This window comes from Plodia interpunctella, chromosome 15 (genome assembly GCF_027563975.2).
Source record: "Plodia interpunctella isolate USDA-ARS_2022_Savannah chromosome 15, ilPloInte3.2, whole genome shotgun sequence".
Classification (NCBI taxonomy): Eukaryota; Metazoa; Arthropoda; class Insecta; order Lepidoptera; family Pyralidae; genus Plodia; species Plodia interpunctella.
Window position 1 is genome coordinate 1,722,791 of NC_071308.1, and position 26,514 is coordinate 1,749,304.

Here is a 26,514-nt window from a genome sequence, read left to right on the forward strand (position 1 = left end):
ATCAAAATAAATCAAGTGTCTTTATGGATAAAGTATCTCTGGGAAATAATTAAAAATATTATATTATATTATATTACATTTTTATTATTTGAGATTGAATTTATATTGTTTAATTCAAAATTACAATATTGATTTAATTCACTATGAATGACAAATTTGTTCAAATTCTTATACAATAACCTAAATCTATAAATTGCCTGTTGTAAACAATTGGAAACAATCTCTAGACAATTGAAATGTTCAAATCATAGGTATATCATATTATAGATCAACAAAAAGAAAAAAAATACCTGGGGATTTGAGCATAGTTATTCTTTTCTATTCAAATCTTCTCCATTCCAGGAGTACTTAATGGTTCAAATTGATTCAGTACCATGGAATTAATGTACGCAGTACCTACTAATTCCATGTTCAGTCATGTACTGAACATGGAATAATTCCATGTTCAGTACATGACTGATTGTTCCATTCCAATCCAACAATTTTTCTTTATATAAAAATTAAAACTTATTTTTTACTTAAAATATTATGTTATACATAAAATATTGCCCTAATCCATTGAAGTCCTAATACTCGGGTTTAAGCCTCTTGTGAAATACATTTGGGTTCACTTTTCACTTCATTCAGCATTAGAATTTCATTATTTAAACCCAAACCATCGCTAGAGCAGTTTCCCAAATGTTCTTCTTTCACTTCAAGTTTGATCACTTTAGACTTATTATCATTACTTATAATTTCTGAACTATTCCTTTTACTTTTAATCAAACTCCTTTTCTTTTTAACACCCTTACATTTAGCCTTGAATATCTTCTCCACTCCTAGCACATCTTTCCTGTCGATAGTCCAGTCAATAATAGTATTCTCAGCACACTTTGTCAAATCATCACACTCATTGTATGTTGGTATGTCAATATCTAATATGTTCATAACCCGCTCTAATATCTCATCAACATAATAGTTGATCACCAAATCTGCTTTGTTGTCCTGAGAAAGAAAATAATTTTGTCAATCATAAGTAGACAAAATATTGTTCAATATACTTTCTCTAGAGTACTCTTATATGTAGCATGTTTGAAAATTGCCAATCTTTAAGTTATTGATATAATGATGACGGCTGCAGTAAAGGTCGACATAGCGGCCAACTGAAAGTAGGCTTGATATGATAAAAAATAATGATGACAGTCTTTAGATTCTTCTGTATTCTACTGTTGTGGCCTAACTGTCACACTTTGTGTAACATAGAGGACCTTTACGGCTAACAACAGAGCAATAAAAGCCTTTAGATTAAAAATAATAATAATTGAAATTGATGGTTACATTGGTTACTTACATGTTTAGTTGGTTGTAAATTGCATATGACTAGTTTCCCGCCATATTTAGCAGTCTCTAGAGGTAGATTTCCACTTGGTATAATCTGCAGTGTGGTTCCTAAGCATAAGCTTAAATCTGCAATACTGGAAAAGGAAATGTCACATATAACTTTATTATAATGTATGTTCTGCTTTTTGTCTGTTTTGTGTTGTGGCATTTTAAATTTTTGCAATAAATGATATTCTATTTATTTATATTGATAAATGTGTCATGAAATTTGAAAAGAAAATTCTAGGTTTAGAAAATAAATAAGAGTGTTGTGTCCTCTTAGCTGGCAACACTGGGTGTATATCAACCAATCTTGACCTTGGTTAGTATAACAATAATGATGATTGCAATTGGCAAGACAGATTGTACTTTATGTGGCGTGTGGTCCCGCCCTAAACAAGGACCACTCCATATCCTCCCATGGTTGTAGTACGAGGCGACTCAGGTTTAATAACCATAATAATAATAAATAAGGTTTAATAATAATTTTAAGGTTAAATAACCTTAAAATTTTGAGTAATTTTTACAAAACTACTAAATAATTTTTACACCGACCCCGGGCTATGCGGCGTCACAGCTCCGAACGCAACCGAGAACATACGAAGATGAGAGAGAGGGAGATAGACAGATAGTGCTTTCCCATAGGTATTAAATAGTTTGAAATTACCTGGAGTGGCACTCTGCCATGTACAGATCGTTGTCGGGCAGGCTGTGTTCCCAGTCCAGCACACCGTCGTACAGCCGGCCGCGGCACGGACGAGCCCCGGTGAACTCCGCCGCGCAGGGAACCCCACTGCACTTCTTACCAACCGTCTCCACTGGCCGATTGCGAACAAATTGTCTACAATTACAATACAGGAGGACTGTATAAACTGTATAAATATTCTACTTAGGTAGGTTACATTTTCTGTTTCTTGTTTATTATGATGTACTGTACAATAAAGAGTAATTCATTCATATTATATTATACTGCCTTTTAGATACAAATTGTTAGCATTGTCTGTAGGTCTGTTTGTTGAGAATACTCTATTTATTAGGAGCATTTTTTTACGTATATAAGGTTATTTCTGAATAAATAGAGATATTAATATGGTAGCTAAGCAAACATTGGCTGGCTAATATGAGGTTTCAAATCCCGATGCAACTGTAACTGAATATGTATCAAAACAATAAAACAATACCTTTTACATAAATTACATTCATCAACAAACATGTTCCCATGCAGTTCAGCCAAATATCTCCTAGACAAGCCAGACTTCAAGTGTAGCCCGTCAATGTTCTGACTAACTACATAATGCACTTTCTTGCATTCCACCAGCTTCTTGAGAATCATGTGGGTTTTGGTCGGTTTGGCATCTGCAAATGACACATTGACTGCGGGCTTTTTGCCTTCTCTTTCCAGAGTCCATACACCATTAGGTCCCCTGGAAATAGTCATAAATTAATAACATATAATTTTTCTAATTTCTTCTTCCAGCCTTATCCCATCTCTACTTGGGGTCAGCTCTCCTAATGCAACATCTTCAGTGCTTTTGCTGCTAGTTGCCAATTCCATGTGGTTTTTAGCATAATTTTTTTACACGTGAAAGATTAATTCTATATAGGAAGGTACTAGATTAATCTTCACTACATTATTTTTAGCACATTTCTTCAATTCATAATAAATAGTACTTAGAATGGTGTCCTGAATGAATTCACTAGTTTTCGACTTTATATACTTATTATTTGTTGTTAAACAACAAGACAAGTGTAGATACTGTTAAAATATACCAGTGTTACCTGAAATCAGGGATTCCAGCTGATGTGCTGATCCCCGCGCCCGTGTGGACTACAACATGCTTGCTGTCCCTTATAAGCTGAGCTAGGATTTCACATTTCTCATTGAATTTGTCTATGGGATCAAATTTCTGAAAAATTACATGAGTCTTAGATTACTTTATTTGCATAAAATAGGGTGTGTACATACACAATGCATAGTGGGTAGAAGCATGGCCAGCCTATTTAGCTATTTTAAACAGCATATTATAAATTTTCTACAAACAGCATATTATATATTTATTACTTGTTCTATGATATGATATAAGTAAATACAAAACAGTAGCTGTACAATGTTTTAGCATAAGTTAAATTTCGACATCTAAATTACCATTATTAAAACTTTAATTTACCGAAATAAAAAGTTGATAATAATTAAAAGTTAATGAGTTAATTTATATTTTAAATCTTTTAATCACCTTATATAAATTGATAACTAAGCAGACTATACTTATCTTACCTATATAAAAGTACTCTGTGTCTTACCTCCGGGACGCCGAGAATGCCCTTATGTTCATAGGGGGATAAGCCCTCTGCATAATTGCAAGACATGATCTGTTTCAAAATAAAGACCTTGTATGGTCAGACTTTAATTTTAAGAAAGTTGATGATGATGACAAAAAATATACTGCTGTATGTACTTAATTAAAATAATCGTTACTAAACGAAGACCATTTTGTATTTTCTATGGCTACGCTATATAGGGTATCGTTCGCCAAATAAATTGATTGTTTATTTTATTCCAATGTCCTTCCTTGTCCAAGAATGGGCCTTGTCCTTCATTGATTTGTTTTGTTTTCCGTCTGTTCCGTCTGTAACTCTCTTGACATTGACACTTCAGTAGGATAAGTGTAGAGAAAAGAAAAAGGTAGTAGGTAGGTAAAGTAGGATATGTGTAAGTGTTGCCATCACTCTATACGTTACGTGGTAGCAACAATCTGTCTGGCTTTAGTTTTGTTTTAATTTTTTCATTGTATTCTTGTTAGATTGTAACTGTCAGTGTCATAAGTCGATAATTTGATTGAATTTAACTAAACGCAAGTAGTGTTGGCGTTTGCGTTGACTAATATTCTGGTTTTATTTAAATTTTTTACTGTTGTTAGAGATTTAGATATATTTGTAGGGGTTTAAAGTAAATATGAATCGAAGGAGACCCCATGAAGAAGACGACGGCTATGGTATGTTATCAAAGTAGCTCCTTTGAGGTTATAATTTACAATCCAATCATCTCATATTTTTATTGGATTTCAGAGCGATTACACAGAAAAAGACGCCGCGTGTCGGAAAATCAAGAAATAGAGGATAGATTGGAGTCGCTGATATTACGCGTAGGGGAAAAAAGCAGTTCTAGCTTAGAAAGTAACTTAGAAGGTTTGGCAAGCGTTTTAGAGGCCGACTTGAGCACTTTCCGTGTAAAGATATTACGAATTCTTACAGAATGTGCTATTCGAATGCCCGAAAAATGTACTATTTATGCGACATTGGTTGGTCTGTTGAATGCTAAGAACTATAACTTTGGTGGAGAGTTTGTTGATTATATCGTGAAAACATTCAAAGAAAACTTGAAGACGGGCAAGTGGAATGCCGCCAGGTACTGTCTCAGGTTTATATCTGATTTGGTCAATTGCCATGTGTTGGCAGCGTCATCCCTTTTGACTTTGCTGGAGACTTTAGTTGACTGCTCCAATGAGGATAGCGTACCACAAGTCAGAAGAGACTGGTTCGTGTTTGCTGTGTTGTCAGCACTGCCGTGGGTCGGCCGTGAGTTGTATGAGAAGAAAGAATCTCAGCTTGAGCATTTATTGGTCACAATAGAAGTATTTTTAAATAAGAGAAGTAAGAAGCACTGGCCGGCATTAAAAGTGTGGTCTGCGGATCTGCCTCACCTACAAGAGGAGTATTTGGATTGTCTATGGGCTCAAATTAAGAAGTTAAGGCAGGATAACTGGTCTGAGAAGCACATTCCTCGGCCATATCTTGCATTTGACTCCATTTTGTGTGAGGCTCTCCAGCATACTCTTCCTACTATACAGGTAATATTTTAACTACGAAACTAATTGAATACTTAGAATATATGTTTAGTTGTATTATGATCCTTATCAACTGAAAATACTATTTCTAGTGTGATTTCAAATCAAGTCAATATGTAGCAAAATGTATATTGTTAAATATACATAGAATAATGTTCAAATATTGCTCTTTCAGCCTCCACCGCACAATGATGGTGACTCATACCCAATGCCTCGTGTCATCTTCCGCATGTTTGACTACACGGACTGCCCTGACGGGCCCGTACTACCTGGAGCCCACTCCATTGAGAGATTCCTCATCGAAGAGCACCTCCACAACATCATTGAAGCTTACCACTTGGAACGTAAAGAGTGTGCTGCTCAATTACTCTGTTTTCCATACAAAGCGAAGATTCCACTAGAATATTGTATTGTAGAAGTGATATTTGCCGAATTGTTCAACCTCCCTCGGCCACGGTACCTAGAGATCTGCTACGGGTCAATCCTGATTGAGTTGTGTAAGCTGCAACCGTCTACAATGCCACAAGTATTGGCACAGGCTACAGAGATCTTGTTTTTGAGGATAGATACCATGAATGTGGCTTGTTTTGATAGGTATAAGTATATTTATTTTCATAATATAATTTGAATAAAAATCAATAGATATAAGGGTTTAAAAACTTTACAACTACATCTCAGTAAGACATAAGGGATTAAATACAAAGTTCAGTGACATAGGGCTATCCAATAGAGAATGTCAATGTTATAATAATAATAATATGTGGAATCACAAAACGTCAAGCTTAACATTTGAAAAAGTAAAATTTACGTAATAACTTACTAGTGTAAAGAAGGTCTATGGGGTTATGTCAGATGGCATCTATATCATTAACTTGAATAATATTCGAAATATAAAATCATATATCTATTTGTTTCATGTTTAGTAACACATGTGTGCATATGCGTAATCAGTATTGCATTGTGTCAGATTTGTGAACTGGTTCTCGTACCACCTGAGCAACTTCCAGTACCGCTGGTCGTGGGAGGACTGGGAAGGCTGCAGCCAGCTCGACGCCGACCACCCCAAGCCCCGCTTCATCCGGGAGGTGCTCGGCAAGTGTCTCAGGTAGATGTGATATGTAGATAGACAATAAATAGACAACACTCAACAGCCCTATGAATATAATTCATATTGAAATTAAAAAAAAAAAAGTTAATTCTCAATTCGGGATACAATTTTAACAGTGAATATATTCCTGACTTTTTGTAGGTTATCTTATCATCAGCGGATCAAGGACATGGCTCCGGAATCATTCTCAGCATTGGTGCCCCTGAAACCCGAGCCGGTCTACAAATACTCCATGGAAGGCGCAGGTCAGTGAAACAAAGTCACGGCAGGTGCCTTTAGGAGACTTGAAATACATCAGTGTTAGCAATAACAATAAGAAAGAAAGTGAAACAACACACTAACTCTGTATTTGTATTTGTTGTATAAAAATACATTACTTCATCTTACTCTAAACTTATCTAGAATGTTGAAATATTTACATCTCGGTAACGTAACTTAGCATGTACAGATTACGTGCGACACAAGTTTAGCTTTGCCTTTAAATTAAAAAATAAATGCCTTCTAAATTGTTCTTTAATAACGTCCTTCACTCCCTTTCGCTATATAGATTGAACTGAATAAAATCGCCCGGAAAAAATCTCTCCCATGAATTATGACAACGGCTAACACTTGAGATCCATTAGCAAAGTTAGTAATTAAAGCTGCATTGATTATTGAGAAAGTAAGAATTATAAAATTCAGTCTATTCCATGCCGATTAGTTCTAGGAAAGATGGCGACCTGTCCTGGTAATCGTCGTATGCTTCTTCCTCGTCATCCTCCGCCTTTCTCACTTCTCTAGCAGCTGAGGTTTCATTTTCACTGTTAAATGGCGACAAATCTATTGGAGCTTCACCTTCGTCTTCTTCTTCATATTGGTCCTCGTCTTCCCCTTTATGCTTGTTATTATTCAGTTCGTCTAAATAATCATATAAGTCATCGTCGATCTGCGCGTACTTTTCATGTTTTTCACTCCCTTCCTCGTCTAACTCGCCCTTACCTTTTTTATTTTTTTCTATCGTACCATCGTAATTAATATCTCCAAACAAATCGTGATAAAGATCAGTCGTAGTTGTAGGTGGTATTGTAGTTGTGGGTCCATATTTAGCGGTAGTAGTTTCAGCTACATGTTCATCTGACGACATCAAATTTTCCGCCTTCTTTTTCTTTTTGCATTTAGTCTTATTCTTTGGGACTGAATGTTGGGTAGTGATGATTGTTTCTTCTGTTATGGGATCTTCGGCGTCATTTATTTCATTAGTTCTTTCATTTGGGGTTTGTGTTGATAGTCCAAATATAAACTCCTTTTCATCAGTGGCATATCCTTCACTCTCTTTTATATTTCCTTTGCTTTCGCCAATATCTTCATCTCTGTTTGAAACATTGTATTGATGGTCTCCTTTTTCGTGTGTCTCTTTGGATGAATTTTCAAATTTTTCTGCACTCATATACTCAGCACTGCTCTTCTTATCTGTATGATCTTCTTCTTTGTGGTCGACATCAATACTTCTGTGAGTAGAAGTTACATGTCCCTGGAAATTAGATGCTTTCCTCCTTGGTGGAAAGCCTGACGGTGGGACTACAGTTTTGTTTTTCTCTTTCTCTATGTTTATAGAACTCCATTTATCGTGGTTAACGGATGTACCTTTCTGCATGAGAGTAGATTGTCTAAAACGATTCTTACTTTTAGGCTGCGTTGGTTTATGTGTTGAGTGAGTAGTGGTGGGGATGGGCTTCGCTGTGGTAGTTGTAGTGGTGGTAGTCGCTCTTGCTGTAGTTGTAGATGGCGTCGTGTTGGACACAGTCGTTATTATATTATTGGATTCAGTTACAGAGACTGTTTTGTTTTTAGATTCCCATACTTTGTTAGTCGGTTTTGTGGCAGCAGAGCTTGCTTGTGGTGTTAAATCCGCAGTTGGGTTGATTTTGTTGTTTTGTTTTACCGGCTTGTTTGTAGTTGTCGTAATGCGTTTATGTTTTTTGATTTTTTCTTGTTTTGGGAAACTAATTGGCGGTCGAGTACGTCTATTTGGTCTTTGACTAGTTGTCGTCGATGGCTCTGCGGTGGACGTGGTTATTACTCTCTTCTTCTTATTATGGTTATAGGTTATTGGTGTTGCAGTTGTCGTATCAATTTCATATTCATCAGTTTCACTGGCTAAAGTATCAGTTTCTGTTTCTTCCGTTACTTGGGTATCCTCCGTACTAGTTACAGTGGATGGCCTAATTGGTGCTGTAACAGCTGCGAAAGAACTGACAATGCTAGACCATTCCGGTGTATCATCGTATGAATCGTCTTTGTAAACAGTGATTATGTCAGGAGCGGATGTAGTGACAGGTTTCGCTTTGATATTTCCATGCTTTTTCGGTGGTCGTTTATTAGTTGTCTGTGATTTCTTGTTACTGCCGCTGTTATAGGGAGAGGTTTTATTATTGTTTGGAATTATTGGCCTGAAAGCTGTGTCTACCGTAGAATGGGATTCTGGGTCAGAAAACTGCATATCCAGTAGTTGCGGACTCGGTCGGAAATCTGCTGGCCTGAGTTTGTGTTTAGCCGGATACGGTTGTAACCTTACCGGTGGCAGAGGTTTGAATGGTTTCTTGTCCATAGTGACGAACACTCCAGGCGGCGCGTTGTACACTGGAGGTCTTATGTGATCAGGCAAATAATTAATTTTTGTTGGGGAAGGTTGAGGCTTACTATACATTTTGTACGCTGTCGTTTCAGCTTCTGTCTCTCTCGTAGAAGTTTCTGTGTCATTTATGTCTTTAGTAGAAGTTTCTATATCGACAAGCGGTGTCGGGAGGACAGCTGGTCTTGTGGTCTTGTAGATGTTGCTGGGCGCGACGTGCCTGTGAGCGGAAACTACAAATGTGCTATCTGACGGATCTACGAAGTGTTGTTGAGGCACCACGACGGGCGGAGGTAGGGGGTAGCGGGCGTACTTGTATAACGGTGGTTTGTATGGAAATGCCAGCAGCTTCTTCTGCTGGTATTGCTCGGTCGAAGAACTGACGTAATGGGATTTTTGTGGTTGTTGATATGGAGTGTATGCGGGCGGCCTAGCTCTCGGAGGCTCCTGTTTCGGCTCGTCATCGGAGAATAAAGACATGAATATCCTATCCAAGCCCTGGTATCGTCGTGATTGGGTGCCCGAAGGCACTAGGTTCTTGTGAAACCAGATTGCTCTTTGATACCGCACCGGCTCGTAGCCGTGTGGTTTGGGCTTTTCCACTGGTCTGCCCGCGTCTTGTGGGTTTTCCCGAACGGTGAACGTTCTCACGGAATTCTCGTAGGGTTTCCTCTGCTTTTTCGTCGTCTGTGACATCACGGAGAAAGTGAGTTCGTAGTGGTACTTCCCTGGAGAGACTTCTTCATCTCTCTGCCTCACGCGCTTCACCGACCAAATTGCTCTAACGCCTTTCATACAGGATTCTTCGTTGCATTTCTCGTTCGTCCGTTCGTCTTCAGTAAATCGGAAGCCGCTGTTTTCTTCTAAGAGACGTCCCTTCGCCATTACGGTCACGTCTCCGAAAGTGTTAAGCTCCTTGTCGCTCAACCTGTCGAATGGTGCTGTTTTGATTTTGTCCCAAAGGTCGTAGTCTTCTACTTCTTTGGAGTTGAATTGATCGGGTTTGCTGTCAGGGGATATGACGGCTCCCTTCGATATGAGTTGGTCTATTTTGTCTCTGACTAGTGTGAGATAAACGCTGTGGCGGAGGGCGTCTTCCCAGTAGTGTGCGGGGACGGCGGCGACGGAGGGCGGGGCGGCTGTGTGGGCCGCCTCGTGCAGGGTGCCCACTCTCCCCTCTCGGAACTCAACATTCCAATTGTTCAAAGGAATAGGCTGCGGCGTGAAGTCGTTCGCGGCGCCGGCTTGCCTTCCTCCTTTTCCTACCTGAAACCGAATAATGAATAGTGAGTAAATAACTTTAAGTAATAAACATGCGACATTTGAATTAATTAAGCGTTAATTGGTATTGGAAATGTTCGTTTGCTGAAAAATGTGGACGTGTGGTTGCGTTTGAAAGTAAAATGACGGATCGCGCGAAAGTACGGCCGCGGACAGTGGCGTGCGCGCGTCGCGTGCGCAGACGCCCCGCGGTAGTTTCCAATCGTTTCTTTATAAACATCTCGCTGAAATGCATCCTTGAAATCTATATGTCTCTGTGTCGATTTAAACGCTGTTTTATTGGCATACATGTTCGAAGAATTAAACCGTGAACTAAGCCGGCTTAATCTTGTATCTTGTGGTTCCCGCCCTAGAATATCACTTCATGTCCTCTCGGGGATATCGTACAGCGACTAAAGCATAAAAAGCATTGATAGCTGAACAACGTTTGTAGGAAACTCTCCCGGGTGAAATCGCGGGCAAAACTACTACAGAATAAGAAAACACTATTAACCTCAACTCATATTGCAATATCCTCTGAAGTCAGATGCACAATGGTCTAATCTTACACTATAAAATAATAATTGGGTGCAAAATAGCGTATAAACTAGAGACGTTATGAAATTCTCCCACCGGTTGTCTAGTGGAGGTCGATTGTTATTACAATTTAAATAGAATTAAAATATTAATTGCTATAATAAAGATAGTTTAAAATAAATTTGGTAATCAAAATTCCTATGCTGGCTATGAGTTGGTAAAAGTTTATAATAAGAATAGAGTTGACCAGTTCCTGGCGGCACCTGTTCACAGAAATTCATAGGATTTTTTCTTTAGACAAAATTTGTCTACATGCTCAGTCCATGATACTGAACAACTTTTCGTATGGAGTATGGGGGCAAATACGAAATCGCGAAAAACACGGCAGAAGTGAAAACTTGAATAATAACGTTGCATTTTTGATGTCTTACAAATTTTCGATCAGGTCACAGTGTCCTGAGTTTAACATTTTTTACCGATCACAAAGAGTGCACAACGCCGCGCGCCGCTAAAGAACTTTTCACTTTAAAAATTCAGCTGATCCGTGGATACATTATCCTCCAATTAGGTATTTGGTTTTGGAACAGCTGATTTTTTTTCGAAGTTTCGGAAAAGTTGTCTATGCCAACGATTGAAAAGTCTGTATTTTTTTTTAGTTAGACGGAGTTCGGATACTCCTTCATCTTGACGAATTATGCCAATCTAGATAAACCATGTTATTAGAAAGAAAGTAGGTACCTATTAAAGTAATAAATAATAAATAAATAAATATATTAGGACAAATCACACAGACTGAGCTAGCCCCAAAGTAAGTTCGAGACTTGTGTTATGGGATACTAACTCAACGATAATATATTTTATAACAAATACATATATAGATAAACATCCAAGACCCGGGCCAATCAGAAAAAGATCATTTTCCATCATGACCCGACCGGGGATCGAACCCGGGACCTCTCGCTTCAGTGGCAAGAACCTTCCCACTGCGCCACCGAGGTCGTCAAAAAAAGTACAGCGTTGGTTACGGCTTCACGTTGTATAGTGTTAATGATATTGTTATAGTGTTATTTGTTTACTCATTTATTCCTAACGAATGTTAACATTTTATTTAAGTCGCCTAAAGCATCTGACATGTCTTTTACGACTACCGCCATGTAGTTGCAGGTAGTCGCATACACTAGTGAACTTAATTGTCCACCATTGTGCAGGGCAGGTTTCCTCACGATGTTTTCCTTCACCGGAAGCAGGTGGTGGTCTATCAAAACTAGGTACTATACGTGAGTCATATTGGTATACAAAATCACGTGGCATGAGTAGGATTCGAACTTGGTACCTTTCGGTCACAGGTGGTCTTAACCACTCTGTCACCACTGCTTGCTTTTGTGTTTACTAACACTAGTATAAGTTGATATTGTTACTAACATCATAAGGAACTGTATAAAATAAATATTTTGAATTGAATTAAAATCCGTATAATCAAATGTGAGTCAGATTGGTGTACAAACACATGTGCCACAGATTCAAACCTACCTTTGGTTTGATAGGGTCACCACTGATATACAAATTAAGTATTGATATCATGCAAGAGCCACCATATATATATAGTATATAGTAAACGTTAATTTGCTCAAACATAATATAAACAAAAACAAATATATTGATTGAAACAAAATAATATTATAAAACAAAGTCTGCCGTTCTGCCGCGTCTGTCTGTCTGTTCGCGATAAACTCAAAAACGAATGCACGGATTTTCATGCAGTTTTCACCAAGTGTGATTTCTGAGTAAGTTTTGGGTGGATAATGTTTTTATCCGAACGAAGCCGGGACGGACCGTTAGTAAAATATATAGACAGATTAACGCCCAGTGTTTACCCAGTTAATTTCCAAAAAATCTTTGTTTTTCGATGATAAATTTTGATATAGATTCATTTTGATTTTTCACATTAGAGATAAGACGAATTTATTTTGTAAGTAATTTGGCAACCAGTTGACCTCGTGTTTGCTGTGCCCTTGCAGGGCGTCACTTGTACTTGTAACTATATTTATGTACCAACTTCGAACTTGTGGCTTGCAATAAACCTGAATCTGAATCAAGTCGAGCGCAATTCCAACTTATAGATGGGTTTGCGACTGTTTGTATTGTTTGGGAAGAAACTGTGCAAAAACTGGACGTAAACCTATCTCTCGCCACCACGGTTCGTGCACATTCCGGTCTAGATCAGCTCGGCTGATTTGATAGCGATAACTTCTTGAATAGTGAAAAGAAACTAAGATCCTACTCACGGGGTAGACAAAGTCAGAAGTCGCGAAATCTGAGGGGCCATGAATAGAGAGTTTAATAGTGGATTAGTTTCTAAAATAGTGACGGTTTGTTAGCTATGAGAGGAATTTCCAGTTTATCGCCCTTTCCCTTGATTTACTTTAGCAATTTGCGGGTGGAGAAGCAGCTGGCATATTCTATTTAACCAGCATTTAATGAGGTGAAGCTTTTTGTAGTATAAATAATAAGAGAATCTCCCAACGATAGACATCAACGAGTTGTCTACTGAGTGAAAACACACTATATATTTTTTTTTGTATTCTCTCTTCATAGTCGTATTTTGTCGTGACGTTGTGGTCATTACGTGGAATGAAACACACACAACAATTTTCTTGGCACTGTTAATGGAGTTGTTTTGACATTGCAAGTTTCCTCGCGAAATTTTCCTTCATAGGAAGCACAAGCTCGGTGGTGGTCGTAAATACAAACTCACGTGGCACGAGTAGGATTCGAACCTGGGACCTTTCGATCCACAGGCTCGCATCTTAACCACCGCTTAAATGTTTAGGTATTTTGTAACTTTTTTTAGTAGCATTTCTCAAGTAATTTCGATCGATCCGGAAAAAATCTTTAAATCTTTTAGTTTTTACTGTAATTATACGACACCACTCTTAGTGAATGCTATGTTTGTCTATCAGATGTCAAGGCCTCAACTTTAAACCAATCAGTCACCCGTTACGACATGCACCGGAGGATATTCACTGGTCTAATTCCAGGGTGGCAATCATACGCTGACAGTCGCTCAAAATATTAACAGTCGCTCGTTATTGACAGTTCATAACAAAGCAATAATTGTCTTCGGGTGACCTAATTTAGTGACGAATTGTTTTGAAACGTTATGTCACCGTTGACACTGTTGTTAGCGACCACAGTTCAGCTGCATACAATGTGAAGTAACGCTCGATATACTTTGTGGGACACTCTCACGATGGTCAAGGTCACCATGGCGTAGCTTTGGCTAAAGCACCAGATATTGTGCAATACGAATGAAGATATGCTTTTCAAAAATGTTTTTGACACAAGCTTTTATTGTTGTCACAGAGATATTTGTTTCGTTCAACATTTAAGCGCAAGAAGTAAACATGTTAAAATCGAATATTGTTCCCTCTTTGAATGGAATTTGGTAATTTTGTGCGAAAGACACTTGCACGAATCTGTTTGCGTGAAAAGACACTCAGTGGATAGATTCGTCCAAAGGGAGCAACGTTTGTATGGAACATTTTTGCAGAAAGCCATCCCGTTAAGCCATCCCTGAATATTAAGCTGTCGAACTATTAAATCTACCGCCTGTAGACCTTAGAGGCTGTGCCAGTTTACAAATGTTTAAGAGTAAACTACGGATAATGTTAATTGAAAAAAACTTCTATGAAATTGAAGAATTTTACGCGAGCCAATTGCGGAATTTTTGCAGTCGCAAATGCAGCCGGTGCCCAACGGCTTAACGTGCCTTCCGAAGCACGGATGAGCTTAATATAATACATTTTTGGACTGAACTGTCCAAGGACTGACTAATGCGAGAAACGTCTTAACAACTACTATATCACATGTTGATCTTTCTTCGTCTTAGGCCGACGGATAATGTTTTTATGTAATTAAATTTTAAAATTAATTTTAAAAGCATGTGCTATGTATAACACCTTGTTCGACCTCGGTGGCGCGGTAGTACAGTGCTTGCCACTGAACCGAGAGGTCCCGGGTTCGATCTCCGGTCGGGTCATGATGGAAAATGATCTTTTTCTGATTGGCCCGGGTCTTGGATGTTTATCTATATATGTATATGTTATAAAATATAGTAATGTTGAGTTAGTATCCCATAACACAAGTCTCAAACTTACTTTGGGGCTAGCTCAATCTGTGTGATTTGTCCTAAAATATTTATTTATTATAAAGTGATCAGGTCAGATTTTATCCAAGTCGCCTAAATGTGATGTGATATGATATGACATAACAAACATTATACATGTTGCAGTTTATTTATGACGTCATATTAATCATAACACCCTAAAGATTTGTCATACATACATATGATATATTGTAAGGTGACGAACTCTGTGGCGTAGTGGTCGCCACGCCCGTCCGCTATCTGGGGGTCTGGGTGTCCTGGGTTCGATTCCCAGCGCGGACGTATATTTGTCTGTGGTTTTGGGGGTGTTGTGCACGTTTCTATGTTAGTTTTTATTGGACCTACGATACATATTAAGTTTTTAGTGGGGGCCGTTGTGTGTTGTCCATTTATTTATATGTAGGATGAGAAAATTTTAACAATAATTTAATCTGTAGAATTCTCGTACACACTATAACCTAGATTAATGTAATAGAATAAAAACGGTCAAGTGTCATCGGTGTGCGCACACCGATGATCATTTATACCTAATTGTCTGTTGTTATGTGCTTACATATTTACGGTTTTGGATATTTCGATTTTCAAAATATAATTCGCCAAATATCTCATGATATGAACATTTATCGCATTGCCTCTACTTTGATTATGCCATAGCTGAAAGAGTATCCTTACAATTACAAAACAGAGTCCTCTGCTGCGTCTGTCTGTCTGCTCGCGATAAATTCAAAAACTACTGCACTGATTTTCATGCGGTTTTCACAAATACATAGTGGGATTCTTGAGGTTGGTTGGTTTAGGTGTATAATTTATTATGTTTTACCCGAGCAAAGCCGAGCGACTAGTTTGAAATAAATTTCTACTTGATACCTCTGAGCGTGCCTGACATTTTAAGAGATTTTATTTCTGAGAAAATTTAGGAGTGATTTAGTGGTCTTAACAAACAAACAAAGAAGTGATCCTATAAGTGATTGTGACAAAAGTATTGATTGATCAAAGTATTTGTTATATGGTATCTTGCCACCTTCGTTATAACATAATGTATATTTAATTATTATCTTGGTCAAAAGGTTTTCCTCTTACTTATATTTTAAGGAGGTTATTGCACCATTCATAAAGAAGTTATAAGTTACAACAAGATATTCAAACATAATGAGTGCAAAGGACTTATTGCTAATGCAATTTCTTCCAGTTAACCTTTAGTTAGACATCTTTGTTCAATATAATAATAATAATAATACAAAGAATAGAAAAATAGCTTCAAAAAATCTTATTCTTAAAGATTTCCTTATAATATTGGTGTATTCGTGTTTGCAAAGAAATTCATCGTAGCGTTTTAGTTCTCGAATCAATATTTCCCTGCGACGCATAATTTCTTAAATAAAATTAATTTATCTCAAGCGATGATATTAAAACATTAAATAAATGCAATAATTCTCTGAATGCAAATAAATGAATGTAATATACGCACGTTCATTTTATCACAGATTCCGTAAAGTTCGGAACTATCATCAGATCACTTCGATGTCTTGACAAAATTTCGTCGTTATATAATTAAAAAAAGCCAATTTAATCACCACACACCAAGAAATTAATAATTTGAAAACTTAAAAATTAAGTGAAAAATATGCTTGTAAAAAAAAATCACGAATCACACACTTTTATCCTCAATCAAAAATTTCCAACGTTGTATATGAAAAAGTCAACTCTGGAAGCGATTTCTTTAGAAATAAGCAACACTCTGTACTAATGCACCATTTCGAATTTTCCCCATGTATATAATATAATTAGTAAATAAATAAAATGTACTTACAGCCAGCGCAAATAAAACGCATAGCAGTGCAGATCGCATCTCGCTACAACCACTGCACGCTATTTAATATGAATTGCCACTGTGTGTATGTATGTTTTCACGCGGTTGGTGGACGCGTGCGCTGCGCTTGCGCCAGTATTCGCGTACTGACACATGTTTTTCATCGCCATTCCACCCCACTAGGGCGCGGAAAACTGGCATACGCCAAATGAACAAGAAAATCGCCTTTTCATTAATTTCATCACTAAAATTTGCGTGTTTCTAATAGATTTTATACTTTTATCACTGAAAATCTTTTTTGGCAATTATCGTTGATGGTTTATTGTGAACACCCAGGAGGCCTACCATCAACTTTTACAGAACGATTCCAATGCATCTGAGTTCAATTTAGGAATCGCATTCATACAAAAAATTAAGTCGATGGTACGAATTTGCGATGCAGTTCAGTTTAGGTCGTAAAGTGGATCGCGTTTGGAGATGTAGGTAAGCCGCCTGTATAAAGTTAAATGTAATTGCAGCTGATATATGGGAGGAATAAGATGATTATGTATTTTAAATATAAAGTGTAAGATATTTATAAGGATTGTAGACGTACAGATACATCTGTACTATATTATTATAAATAGGTATAAGCGTGAGTTTGTGACTTTGTGAATTTGTATGTTTGAGGCGTGTAATCTCCGAAACTACCGAACCGATTTCAAAAATTATTTCACCATTAAAAAGGTACATTATTTAAGATTGCTGTAGGCTATATTTTTTCTCAAAATTCCCACGGGAACGAAGCACCGGGCAACATATAGTCAAGAATAAATAGGAAGATTTTTTTACAAAAATTATATTTTTGACACAATCTTTCATTGTTGTCAGAGAGATCTTATTGCATTAAATTTGTGACAAAAACATCATGTGCGTACAGTAAACCGTTCAGGAGTTGCCACCTCCGGAGCCGATCCTGGGTGCGCCATCAGGCCATGCATAACATAATAAATGCATTGCCATGGAAACTACGTGGGAAACTTCAACTCTGTAGGTCAACTGGGGAAGTAGGATATATTTTTGCAAGATTTGATTACAGACAATGGCACAGGTGAAAATAAATAAAAGCTTGTAAATATTTGCGTTGCATGTGATTGTATACGTGTTGTGATCGGTGGGCACCGCGCATGGAGGCACTCAACCGTTCCGGGATCATATATAGTCATTGCATGATATTGGATTACCATTGCCATTTTTTAAAACTAACACGGGACTCAATGAAACTGTGAGTACAATAACTATTTTTTCTTAATTCTGTAGGACTGTTGTACTGCCGTTATACGAAAAACAGTAGCGCATCTAATTTTTTTTTGTTCGAAACAAACGCGTCTAGTGACTTCAAAAGAAATGTTCCCGTTTTTTAATTGATCATGGTTATTGGTTGAAAAGCATGAAGTGACCATTACTTATTGCCAACTTTCGCATTGAAATATAATATTAGTTGGGTTTGCGACTGGATTATGGTTAACAGGAACTTGCTAACCGTACTTGATGTAAAGTTTATATGTGTTACAATGGCTGCGGAATTGCTTTCGTAACTGTCGAGTACGGGCACGGTATTAAAACATATTGGCAACACCGACGATGTAATTACGTCCGTCTGTTGAACGATTCGTTATCTTACCATCTTAATGATTCACGGGAAGGGTGGATATGTTTACACGACTGCAAAAAAGGAGTGTTATGATTTTTGGGTTCAAAGTTTTTATATGGGAATGTGATATTTGTAGTTTTTGATGGTTTACAACTGTTCAATATGTGTTAAGTTGTTTTAGTATATTAACAAATCTGTAATTATGTCCATTGTCTCAAATACGTGTTATGAAAACAACCAAAAATTGCAAGTTAGTTATTTTATTTCCAAACAATATATATATTGTGTCGAAATGTGTACATGATATATATTCTAGACATGCCTTAACAGAATTATCAATAAATACATTTAAATCAAGCTATAGTTAGGTATATTGCTAGACAAAGGCACGCGTGTCAAATTTAACGATGTCAAATTATAATTATCACAGAAATAAATAAAACTGAAGTGCAATAAATAATTGAATAAGAAAGCAATTACAATCTAGGAAATGTCAAATGTTCATCAATGGAATAGTAGCACTTTTCCAATAAAAATACAATTTATTTTTAAAATCTGATTTATAAATGTCATTCTTTAAGTCAATTGGTAATCTATTAAGTAATATTATTGACTGGTAATACGCACTGTGACCTTCAAAGTATAATATTTATATGCAATCAAATTTATTATATTATAATGCGTTGCCCCAACGAATCCTCGGGCTTCTGGTTGTCTCTATAGATCTCGTATAGCGCGTAATCAGCACATTTTTAGCTACTAAGAAAACTAATAAATAAATAATAATTTATCTTGGCACTTGTAAAATACATGACATGTTTAATGAAATTAATTCTAAAACAGAGGCTTCCCTTTCTACTGTCTCTCTCTCTTTGTGATTTCACAAGTAACCACCTATAGTCGAGAGTGTTTATGGTATGTTAGGAAAATGTGTGTTCAGTCGTTTGGAAACTATCAGCTCTTTTCTAGCAGCTGAGAGGATGCCAGCAACTTCGGAGTCGAGGCTTTCTTAAATTTTTAATTTGTTATTATTATATTTTAATTAAGTTTGTCAACAATTGTTATAACAGTTCATTTATCTAGTTTCACATTAACCAACCTAAAGCTATGGCACAATTTCTTATAGACACAAATCACTTGCATTGAAATACATGTAAAAGAAAATTACAACAATTATTGTTTCTTTGCTTTCTACCATCAAGAAATTATACCAGTCCTGAAAAAAAAGTGGCTAAATATAGACCAGCAAAATTATTGTGTCTCGCCGGTGATGGTTGCCGGTTGTTCGGAAAAACGTGAGCCGTGCGCGGTGCCGAGTGAAATTGTCGCGTGTACACTTTCCATCTCGCGGACTTTTGCCGTTTTTTCATTAACCGATCAGAGGACTACTTATTCTGTAGACTGAAGGCAGAAATCGGCAATTTTTTTATACAAGCCATGCTGGAAAACGGGCATTCGGCCTCCAGGGTCGACACACGCGCGTTGCCGATTTTGTAGCTTACCTATACCCTGTAATTACACTGTCTCTCTCACCGTTCAATCTCGTTTTAAGAGTGTGGCATTTGGAAAAATGAATTTATCCTAACTAATCTAATATTATATAAATGCGAAAGTAAGTTTGTTTGTTACCTTTTCACGCTCTACCTACTCAACCAATCTTCTTGAAATTTTGCATACATGTAGATTGAAGTATGGAAAAGGACATAGGACCTTTTATCCATACCTTTTATCCCGGGAAATATCAGTTATTTTCCGGGATAAAAAATAGGGATTTTCCCGTGGAAAATTTACGCGGGCGAAGCCGCCGGAAACATATAGTGAATTTATATATTTTAACACACATATATGCTTACAAATTATAACAGTTTGCCCCACACTAAGCCTGTTCTGTGGAGGCTAAAATTCTATTTACTGTAATTTAACAAAGCCGGTAATAAAGGTTTAAGGAGGCACTCAATAATCGACCACCTATACATTAGATATTAAAATGATAGTATGTAGTAATAATAAGAACTATGTATTTTTTTTCCGAACTTATTCACAAACCTCCCGACTGTCTGAAGTCATGATACCATGAGTCTTCATCTTGTGTTCAGTATCTTTACTTATTTATAAAATATCTTCAATGTCTTCTCCATTTGTCACCTCATTGGCACTTGTGTTAGAAAAATTTATATTAACTATACATATATTGTTAATGAACGTCCGATTCTTCAATAAAAGGTTATTTTTAACTCTTGTCTTAATCGCGAATTTAATTTAAACTATAAGATGTGAGGAATATAGTCGCTTTTTGCTTAATAATTTTGAGGTTCTAACAAATATTCGTTCGTATTGTGATCTGTGTTATTTAGAGAGAGAAATGACATTATGATTGTGTGTGCATGCGCAAAAATGTGCGTATCCTTTACGCATGATCAGGTAATTTGTACGCTTTCCTACTTTTTTAACGTAATTTCTGTGTGTGATTTATTGTCAAGATATTTAACTATTCAGGGTAAAATAGGATCATATTAATAAGATTTCATTGTTCGTCCATCTGTCCGTCTGTCACCAGGTTGTTTTCAAATTTTCACTGATTTTTGCCGTTTTTTAGGTAATCGAACACTTCGGGCGCGAGTCCTACTCGCACTTGGCCGGTTTTATTTTATTATATTCTTGGCGAAACTGGAAATTTCTAAATTAAGTTTTATTTTTAAGTATAAACATGTCCGGTTCGTAAATTGTTATTGACAATTATTGGCATTTCGTACATTGATAAATTGTCAACATAGCGTGACTAGGTTGTTTGGGATTCGGTCTAGGATGTTGTTTTTAAGAATGCATTATGCATAGTATGTCCTACGTAGTATTACAATCAACAGTCTTATAGACAAATATTCGGCGTATCGATAAATAAATCGATAAAATTACTCGCGATTTATTTCAGTGTAAATCTTACAATCCATTAATTCTTCAATTTATTATTAGACATTGGAACGGTTAAAATTAAATTGTATCAAACAAAATTCCTTTCAAAATTGTATTTAAAGAAAATGCAGGCCGAAAACAGAAAAAGTTATGACTGAAAAAAAAAATTGAAAAAAAAAGAACATTTCTTTATTTTAAAAAATCTCAGATTCAAAGTTTGATACAGTCGACTGTATCTAGCTCGATTAGATATTTGTTGAGGCGTCCCTTGATTTCGACCAAGTTTGTTTAAAAGGTTACTTATTTTGTTAATGGTCCTAGCTATGATTAGTTACAAGTGTATTCATGTAGGAAAATGGTTCACAATGCAGTTGTCCATGTGAACGATAGGTATGTTTACAGATATACTACTTGTGTCAGACTTTCCGAGTTACCTAAAGCTTCTTCTGTGTTACATGAAGCCGTGGTGGTGTGACGGTTAGACGCCCGCCTGTGGATCGAAAGGCCCCAGGTTCGAATCCTACTCGTGCCACATGAGATTTTTATATCAATACGACTCATGTATAGTAGTTTTCATCGTCCACCACTTGCTTCCGGTGAAGGAAAACATCGTGAGGAAATCTGCACACTGGTTGGACTGCACATTATTAACTTGTGTGTGAAATGGAGAAGGCAATGGCATACCACTCCATTAATAATGCCAAGAAAGTTGTTGTGTGTGTTTCATTCCACGTAATAACCACGACCCTCGGCCACGAGGAATACGAGTATGAAGAAAGCTTCTTCTATGATAACCACTACCACCATCTAGCGGCCGTAGTTACACTCTAATTGATCAGACAATATTTATTCTTTAAATATAATATATTGATTGTTATTTTACCAATTAATTTTATTACTTCGTGTAGTGAAGTATCGAGTGGATGTATTAATTGTACATAATAGCACCATTCCGTGTGTTATACTGTATTCGTAATATTAGGAAGTCCCCGATGTCAACGCACTAGGTTGAATAACCCGTCGTAATCACGTTTCTATAAACACGGCATTTATTCACAATTAAAGGGGGGAAAAATCGACTTTACTATTTAATTGTGTACGTAATGATATACGAGACGTTGCTGATTTATTACAATTTTGATTATTGTAGAAATTTCCTCGTTCTAAATTGTGCATTTGTTAATTAGTGGAATTGTTTGTGCGCACGATCACATTTTCAGTTTCCAAATTGTAATTTATTAAACTTTTTGTTAGCACTTCTATTCTCATTTTTCCACGTATTGTATATTGCTTGCAATTTTTTCAGCTTGAAGTTTAAATAAGCTAAGAAGAATGCAATGTAAACAAGAAAGTTTGTTATTCGTTGCTTTAATGTTGGTCGTTAGAATAAAATAAAAATAAAGTATTTGTCTGATGGATCAAGTTAATGCAGTCAAGAGATCAGTCTTTCCAAACTCAAAGCAAATAGATATATTCTATTCTCATTGTCTACTGTACTGTTTCATTTTAAAGGCATCTTGATCCAATATCCTCTCAATTTCTCATCTCACCAATGAACTGCATTTGTTTCGCAGTCGGTTCCCATGATCGCGAGGCGCAGCGCGCAGGCGCGATATCTCGCCGCCATCTTTGCGCAAGCGCCGTATTGTTCTGACAGACGGCGCCACTATCGCTCGATCTACATTAATTGCTGCGCCGGTCCAATGCGTAAATTAATTGACACTGTTGCCAAATTTAACACTCTTTTTTGCGTAAATGGGATGTCGATATCTAGATGTCTTACTCTTTTCTTGTGATCTCCAAATGATTGAGATAGAATGAAATTGCGTGTATTATATATAATTTTAAAGTTTGTGACTATATGTTTTCCTTTATGTGCAATTATCTTTTTCAGATTGACCTAACTATTCAATAAATAAGTTTTAAAATATAGTATCGTTTAGTTAGTATCCTCGCAAGTCTCGAACTTACTTTTGTGCTAACTCAATATGTGTGATTTGTCTATATGTTTATATATTTATTTGTCAACAGCATCTCTACCGGGCACGGAAGCGGCTCATCAACTAGTCGTGTGCGTGCGCAACAAATGCACTCCAGAAGAGGCCCTTAACGTCCTCCGGGAGCTCCCCAACCCCCTGCGGGAGGGGGAGCAACCCGCGGCTGCGCAGGCGGCGCCCCACAACCCTCTCAAGATAGACGTGTTTGTGCAAACCCTGCTCAACCTCGGCAGCAAGAGTATCTCGCATAGTTTTGCTGCTATATCAAAGTTCCATTATGTTTTTAAGGTTAGTATAATTTTTAGGTGGTCATGTCTTTCATAAAGTCGTGGTTTTCACAAAGTTTTATTTATTCAGAAATTTTACACCTGTATTTTTCTCAGGGATCACACCATATATTCATCATTATAATAAACATTCCAATCAGTAAAGAACACATGTTCTTTCGATCAACGTGACGATGCGAGACCAACACATGTGTGATCAACACACATGTGTTGATCTCGCATACTATATTTAATGTCACACATAGTTGATACAATTATCTTAAAGCCTTGCCAAAACATCGCTTTACGTGCATGTAAACGTGTATGAGAAAAAAAAATATATATGCTATACAATCTCCAGATTCTGGCAGAATCCGAGGAGGCGCAAATCTGCATCCTGCGTAATGTATGGGAGCTCTGGCAGCGACACCCTCAGATGGTTTGCGTGTTGGTGGACAAGATGCTGAAGACGCAGATAGTGGAGTGCAATGCGGTGGCCACGTGGCTCTTCTCCAAGGAAATGGCGACGTTCTTCACGCATGCATGTCTGTGGGAGGTGCTGCATCTGACCATTGACAAGATGAACAAGCACGTTTCCAAACTGAGTAAGTTGGATTTTTGATGCATTTTAGTAATTAGGTATTTATCTCTTTTGGATCTTCTGGAAGGAAGAAAATGGCAATCTTCCTAAACCTTCCATGGTTCTTCTTCTTCATAGCCGTATTACTCGTGGTTATTACGTGGAATGAAACACACACAACAACTTTCTTGGCATTATTAATGGAGTGGTTTGCCATTGCCTTCTCCATTTCACACACAACAAGTTAATAAGAATCAACCAGTGTGCAGGTTTCCCCACGATGTTTTCCTTCACCGGAAGCAAGTGGTGGACGATGAAAACTACTATACATGAGTCAGATTGGTAAACAAACTCATGTGGCACGAGTAGGATTCGAACTTGGGGACCTTTCGATCCACAAGCGGACGTCTTAACCATTACACCACCAACGCTTCCGCGGAGGAAGGTTGCCATATCCTTATTTCATAATTGACAAGATGAATAAACACGTGTTTAAATAAAGTCTGTAAATATTTCTTCTGCATTTTACATACGTATTTCTTTCATCTTCTTCTATCCATCTCCTCTTTCTTCACTCACAAGTCTCTGTGGGAGGCATCAACAGACTCACGTTCGCATTTATAATATTTTAGTGTATATTTTTCAGGCGGTGAACTGCAACAGGCCAGGGAAGCGCTGGCCCGCGCCGACTCCAGCAGCTCAGACTCAGAGGACGAGGGCGGCAAGAAGAAGAAGGACCAGGACAAGCCCACAGAAGAGGTATCCACTGATCTTTAGCTTTTTATTCTGTTTTAGTATTTTTGGCAAGTTTGTATTGAAAATTTAGTAATATTGATTTCTAGGTTTTACAGGAACGTTGCTTTGATACAAATATCATATTAGGTAAAGGACACATAGCCTAGTAGTTCATAGGTAACAATAGCATTCCTAAGGAGTGTTTATGTCACGCAGGAGAAGGTTGTAAAATCACCAACCGAATATTTGAACATTTTAAGTTATTTTTTACGCTAACTTCGGGTTTCGTATTATCACAGTCCGAACGCAACATGCGGAGATCCGCATGTTCCCGAGAGATATATCTGTATAGAATAACTCAGATAGTTTTCAATTTGTAAATTTTATATTTACACTGTTTTATTGTATATATAAATTGACTAAATGTAGCCCGGGGCTTCGCTCCCGTGGTAATTTGAGATAAAATATAGCCTATAGCAATCTTTGATCATGTACCTTTCTAACGGTGAAAGAATTTTTGAAATCGGTTCGGTAGTTTCGGTGATTACCCGCCTCAAACATACAAACTCACAAACGCTTACCTCTTTATAATAATAGAATAGATAAATGTGTTTTAAACTTATTTCCACAATTGTCAATTCCCCAGGCGGTCGAACGTATGGAGGAGCGGCTGGAAGCGGCGCACATGGACCAGAAGCGCCTGTTCCTGATCGTGTTCCAGAGGTTCATCATGATCCTGTCGGAGCACCTCGTGCGCTCCGACACGGACGCCAGGGACCCCGACACCTACTGGTACCGCAGCACCGTGGGCCGCCTCAGACAGGTCTTCTTGCAGGTTAGTGCTGAAAACTGCTACTAGATAGCGGTAGTCGCAGACTGGCACCGCAGCACAGTGGGCCAACTGCGGCAGATCTTCTTTCAGGTGAGGAAGAACTACTGTCTATCTTTCTTTCTCGCGAGTTGGAATTTGCAGATGCTACTTACATAGTACAGATGCACTGTGGGCCTAAATAAATTCAAATATTACTGGGCGGATTTTTGTATGGTTTCCACCAAAAGATAGTGTGAGGAACATGAGGAAGGTTTAGGTGTCTCATTTATTTTGGTTCTACCCGAGCGAAGCCGGAACGCGCCGCAAATATTTATGGGTCTTCGTTACCAGGAATAAATGTTATTTTCTATTCATTTCTTCATTCCAGCATCACGAACAAGTTCAGAAGTACAGCAGTACGCTGGAGACCCTTCTGTTCACACAGGACCTGGACCCTCATATCCTGGACGTGTTCCATCAGTTTGTGGCGCTCACGGCCTAGAGCGGTGGGAAATATGGGAAAAACGGGAATCGCACGTGACCTCAACACTTTCGGGCAGTTTTAATGTTGCTCATAAAATATAACTGATTGTGGTGACCTCGTGACATAGAAATTTTAAAATATGTGTTTATTATAATATTATTAATGGCAAGGTTACGCGCCTCCTCCGGACGTAATTGTAAGTCGAGAGTCTGACTCGCTGATGTTCCACCGCACGCATTACACAGGTCCGCGCACCACATCTAAATTAGACTGAGCCCTGTTCTCACAAAACGGCTCGTATTATACCTAAGTGGAGAGGACGTAAATCGTGTATTATAAAATTATAAATGCATAAGACTGTTATGAATTGGTGGCTTAAACACTGAATCGAAGACTCGGCGTC

The 26,514-nt window shown here is 37.6% G+C and overlaps 3 protein-coding genes across 3 annotated transcripts; 1 reads left to right on the forward strand and 2 right to left on the reverse strand.

The window, feature by feature from the left end:
• Positions 1 to 58: 58 nt before the first annotated feature.
• On the reverse strand, positions 59 to 4,006 carry Sirt6 (Sirtuin 6). The gene is made up of 6 exons (XM_053755927.2): positions 3,661 to 4,006; positions 3,139 to 3,266; positions 2,541 to 2,783; positions 2,027 to 2,200; positions 1,331 to 1,454; positions 59 to 984 (listed from the first exon to the last, which is right to left on the reverse strand). The coding sequence occupies exons 1-6, from the start codon at positions 3,724 to 3,726 to the stop codon at positions 580 to 582; spliced, it is 1,140 nt and encodes a 379-aa protein (XP_053611902.1). The 5' UTR covers positions 3,727 to 4,006; the 3' UTR covers positions 59 to 579.
• Positions 4,007 to 4,167: 161 nt separating this feature from the next.
• On the forward strand, positions 4,168 to 26,241 carry Cbp80 (cap binding protein 80). The gene is made up of 10 exons (XM_053755924.2): positions 4,168 to 4,352; positions 4,426 to 5,207; positions 5,380 to 5,798; positions 6,172 to 6,309; positions 6,454 to 6,557; positions 23,270 to 23,523; positions 23,863 to 24,106; positions 24,728 to 24,840; positions 25,463 to 25,651; positions 26,016 to 26,241. Exons 1-10 carry the CDS (start codon positions 4,313 to 4,315, stop codon positions 26,127 to 26,129), a joined length of 2,397 nt encoding a protein of 798 aa, XP_053611899.1. The 5' UTR covers positions 4,168 to 4,312; the 3' UTR covers positions 26,130 to 26,241.
• On the reverse strand, positions 6,638 to 16,849 carry LOC128676030 (mucin-2-like). The gene is made up of 2 exons (XM_053755922.1): positions 16,696 to 16,849; positions 6,638 to 10,189 (listed from the first exon to the last, which is right to left on the reverse strand). Exons 1-2 carry the CDS (start codon positions 16,732 to 16,734, stop codon positions 6,995 to 6,997), a joined length of 3,234 nt encoding a protein of 1,077 aa, XP_053611897.1. The 5' UTR covers positions 16,735 to 16,849; the 3' UTR covers positions 6,638 to 6,994.
• Positions 26,242 to 26,514: the final 273 nt, after the last annotated feature.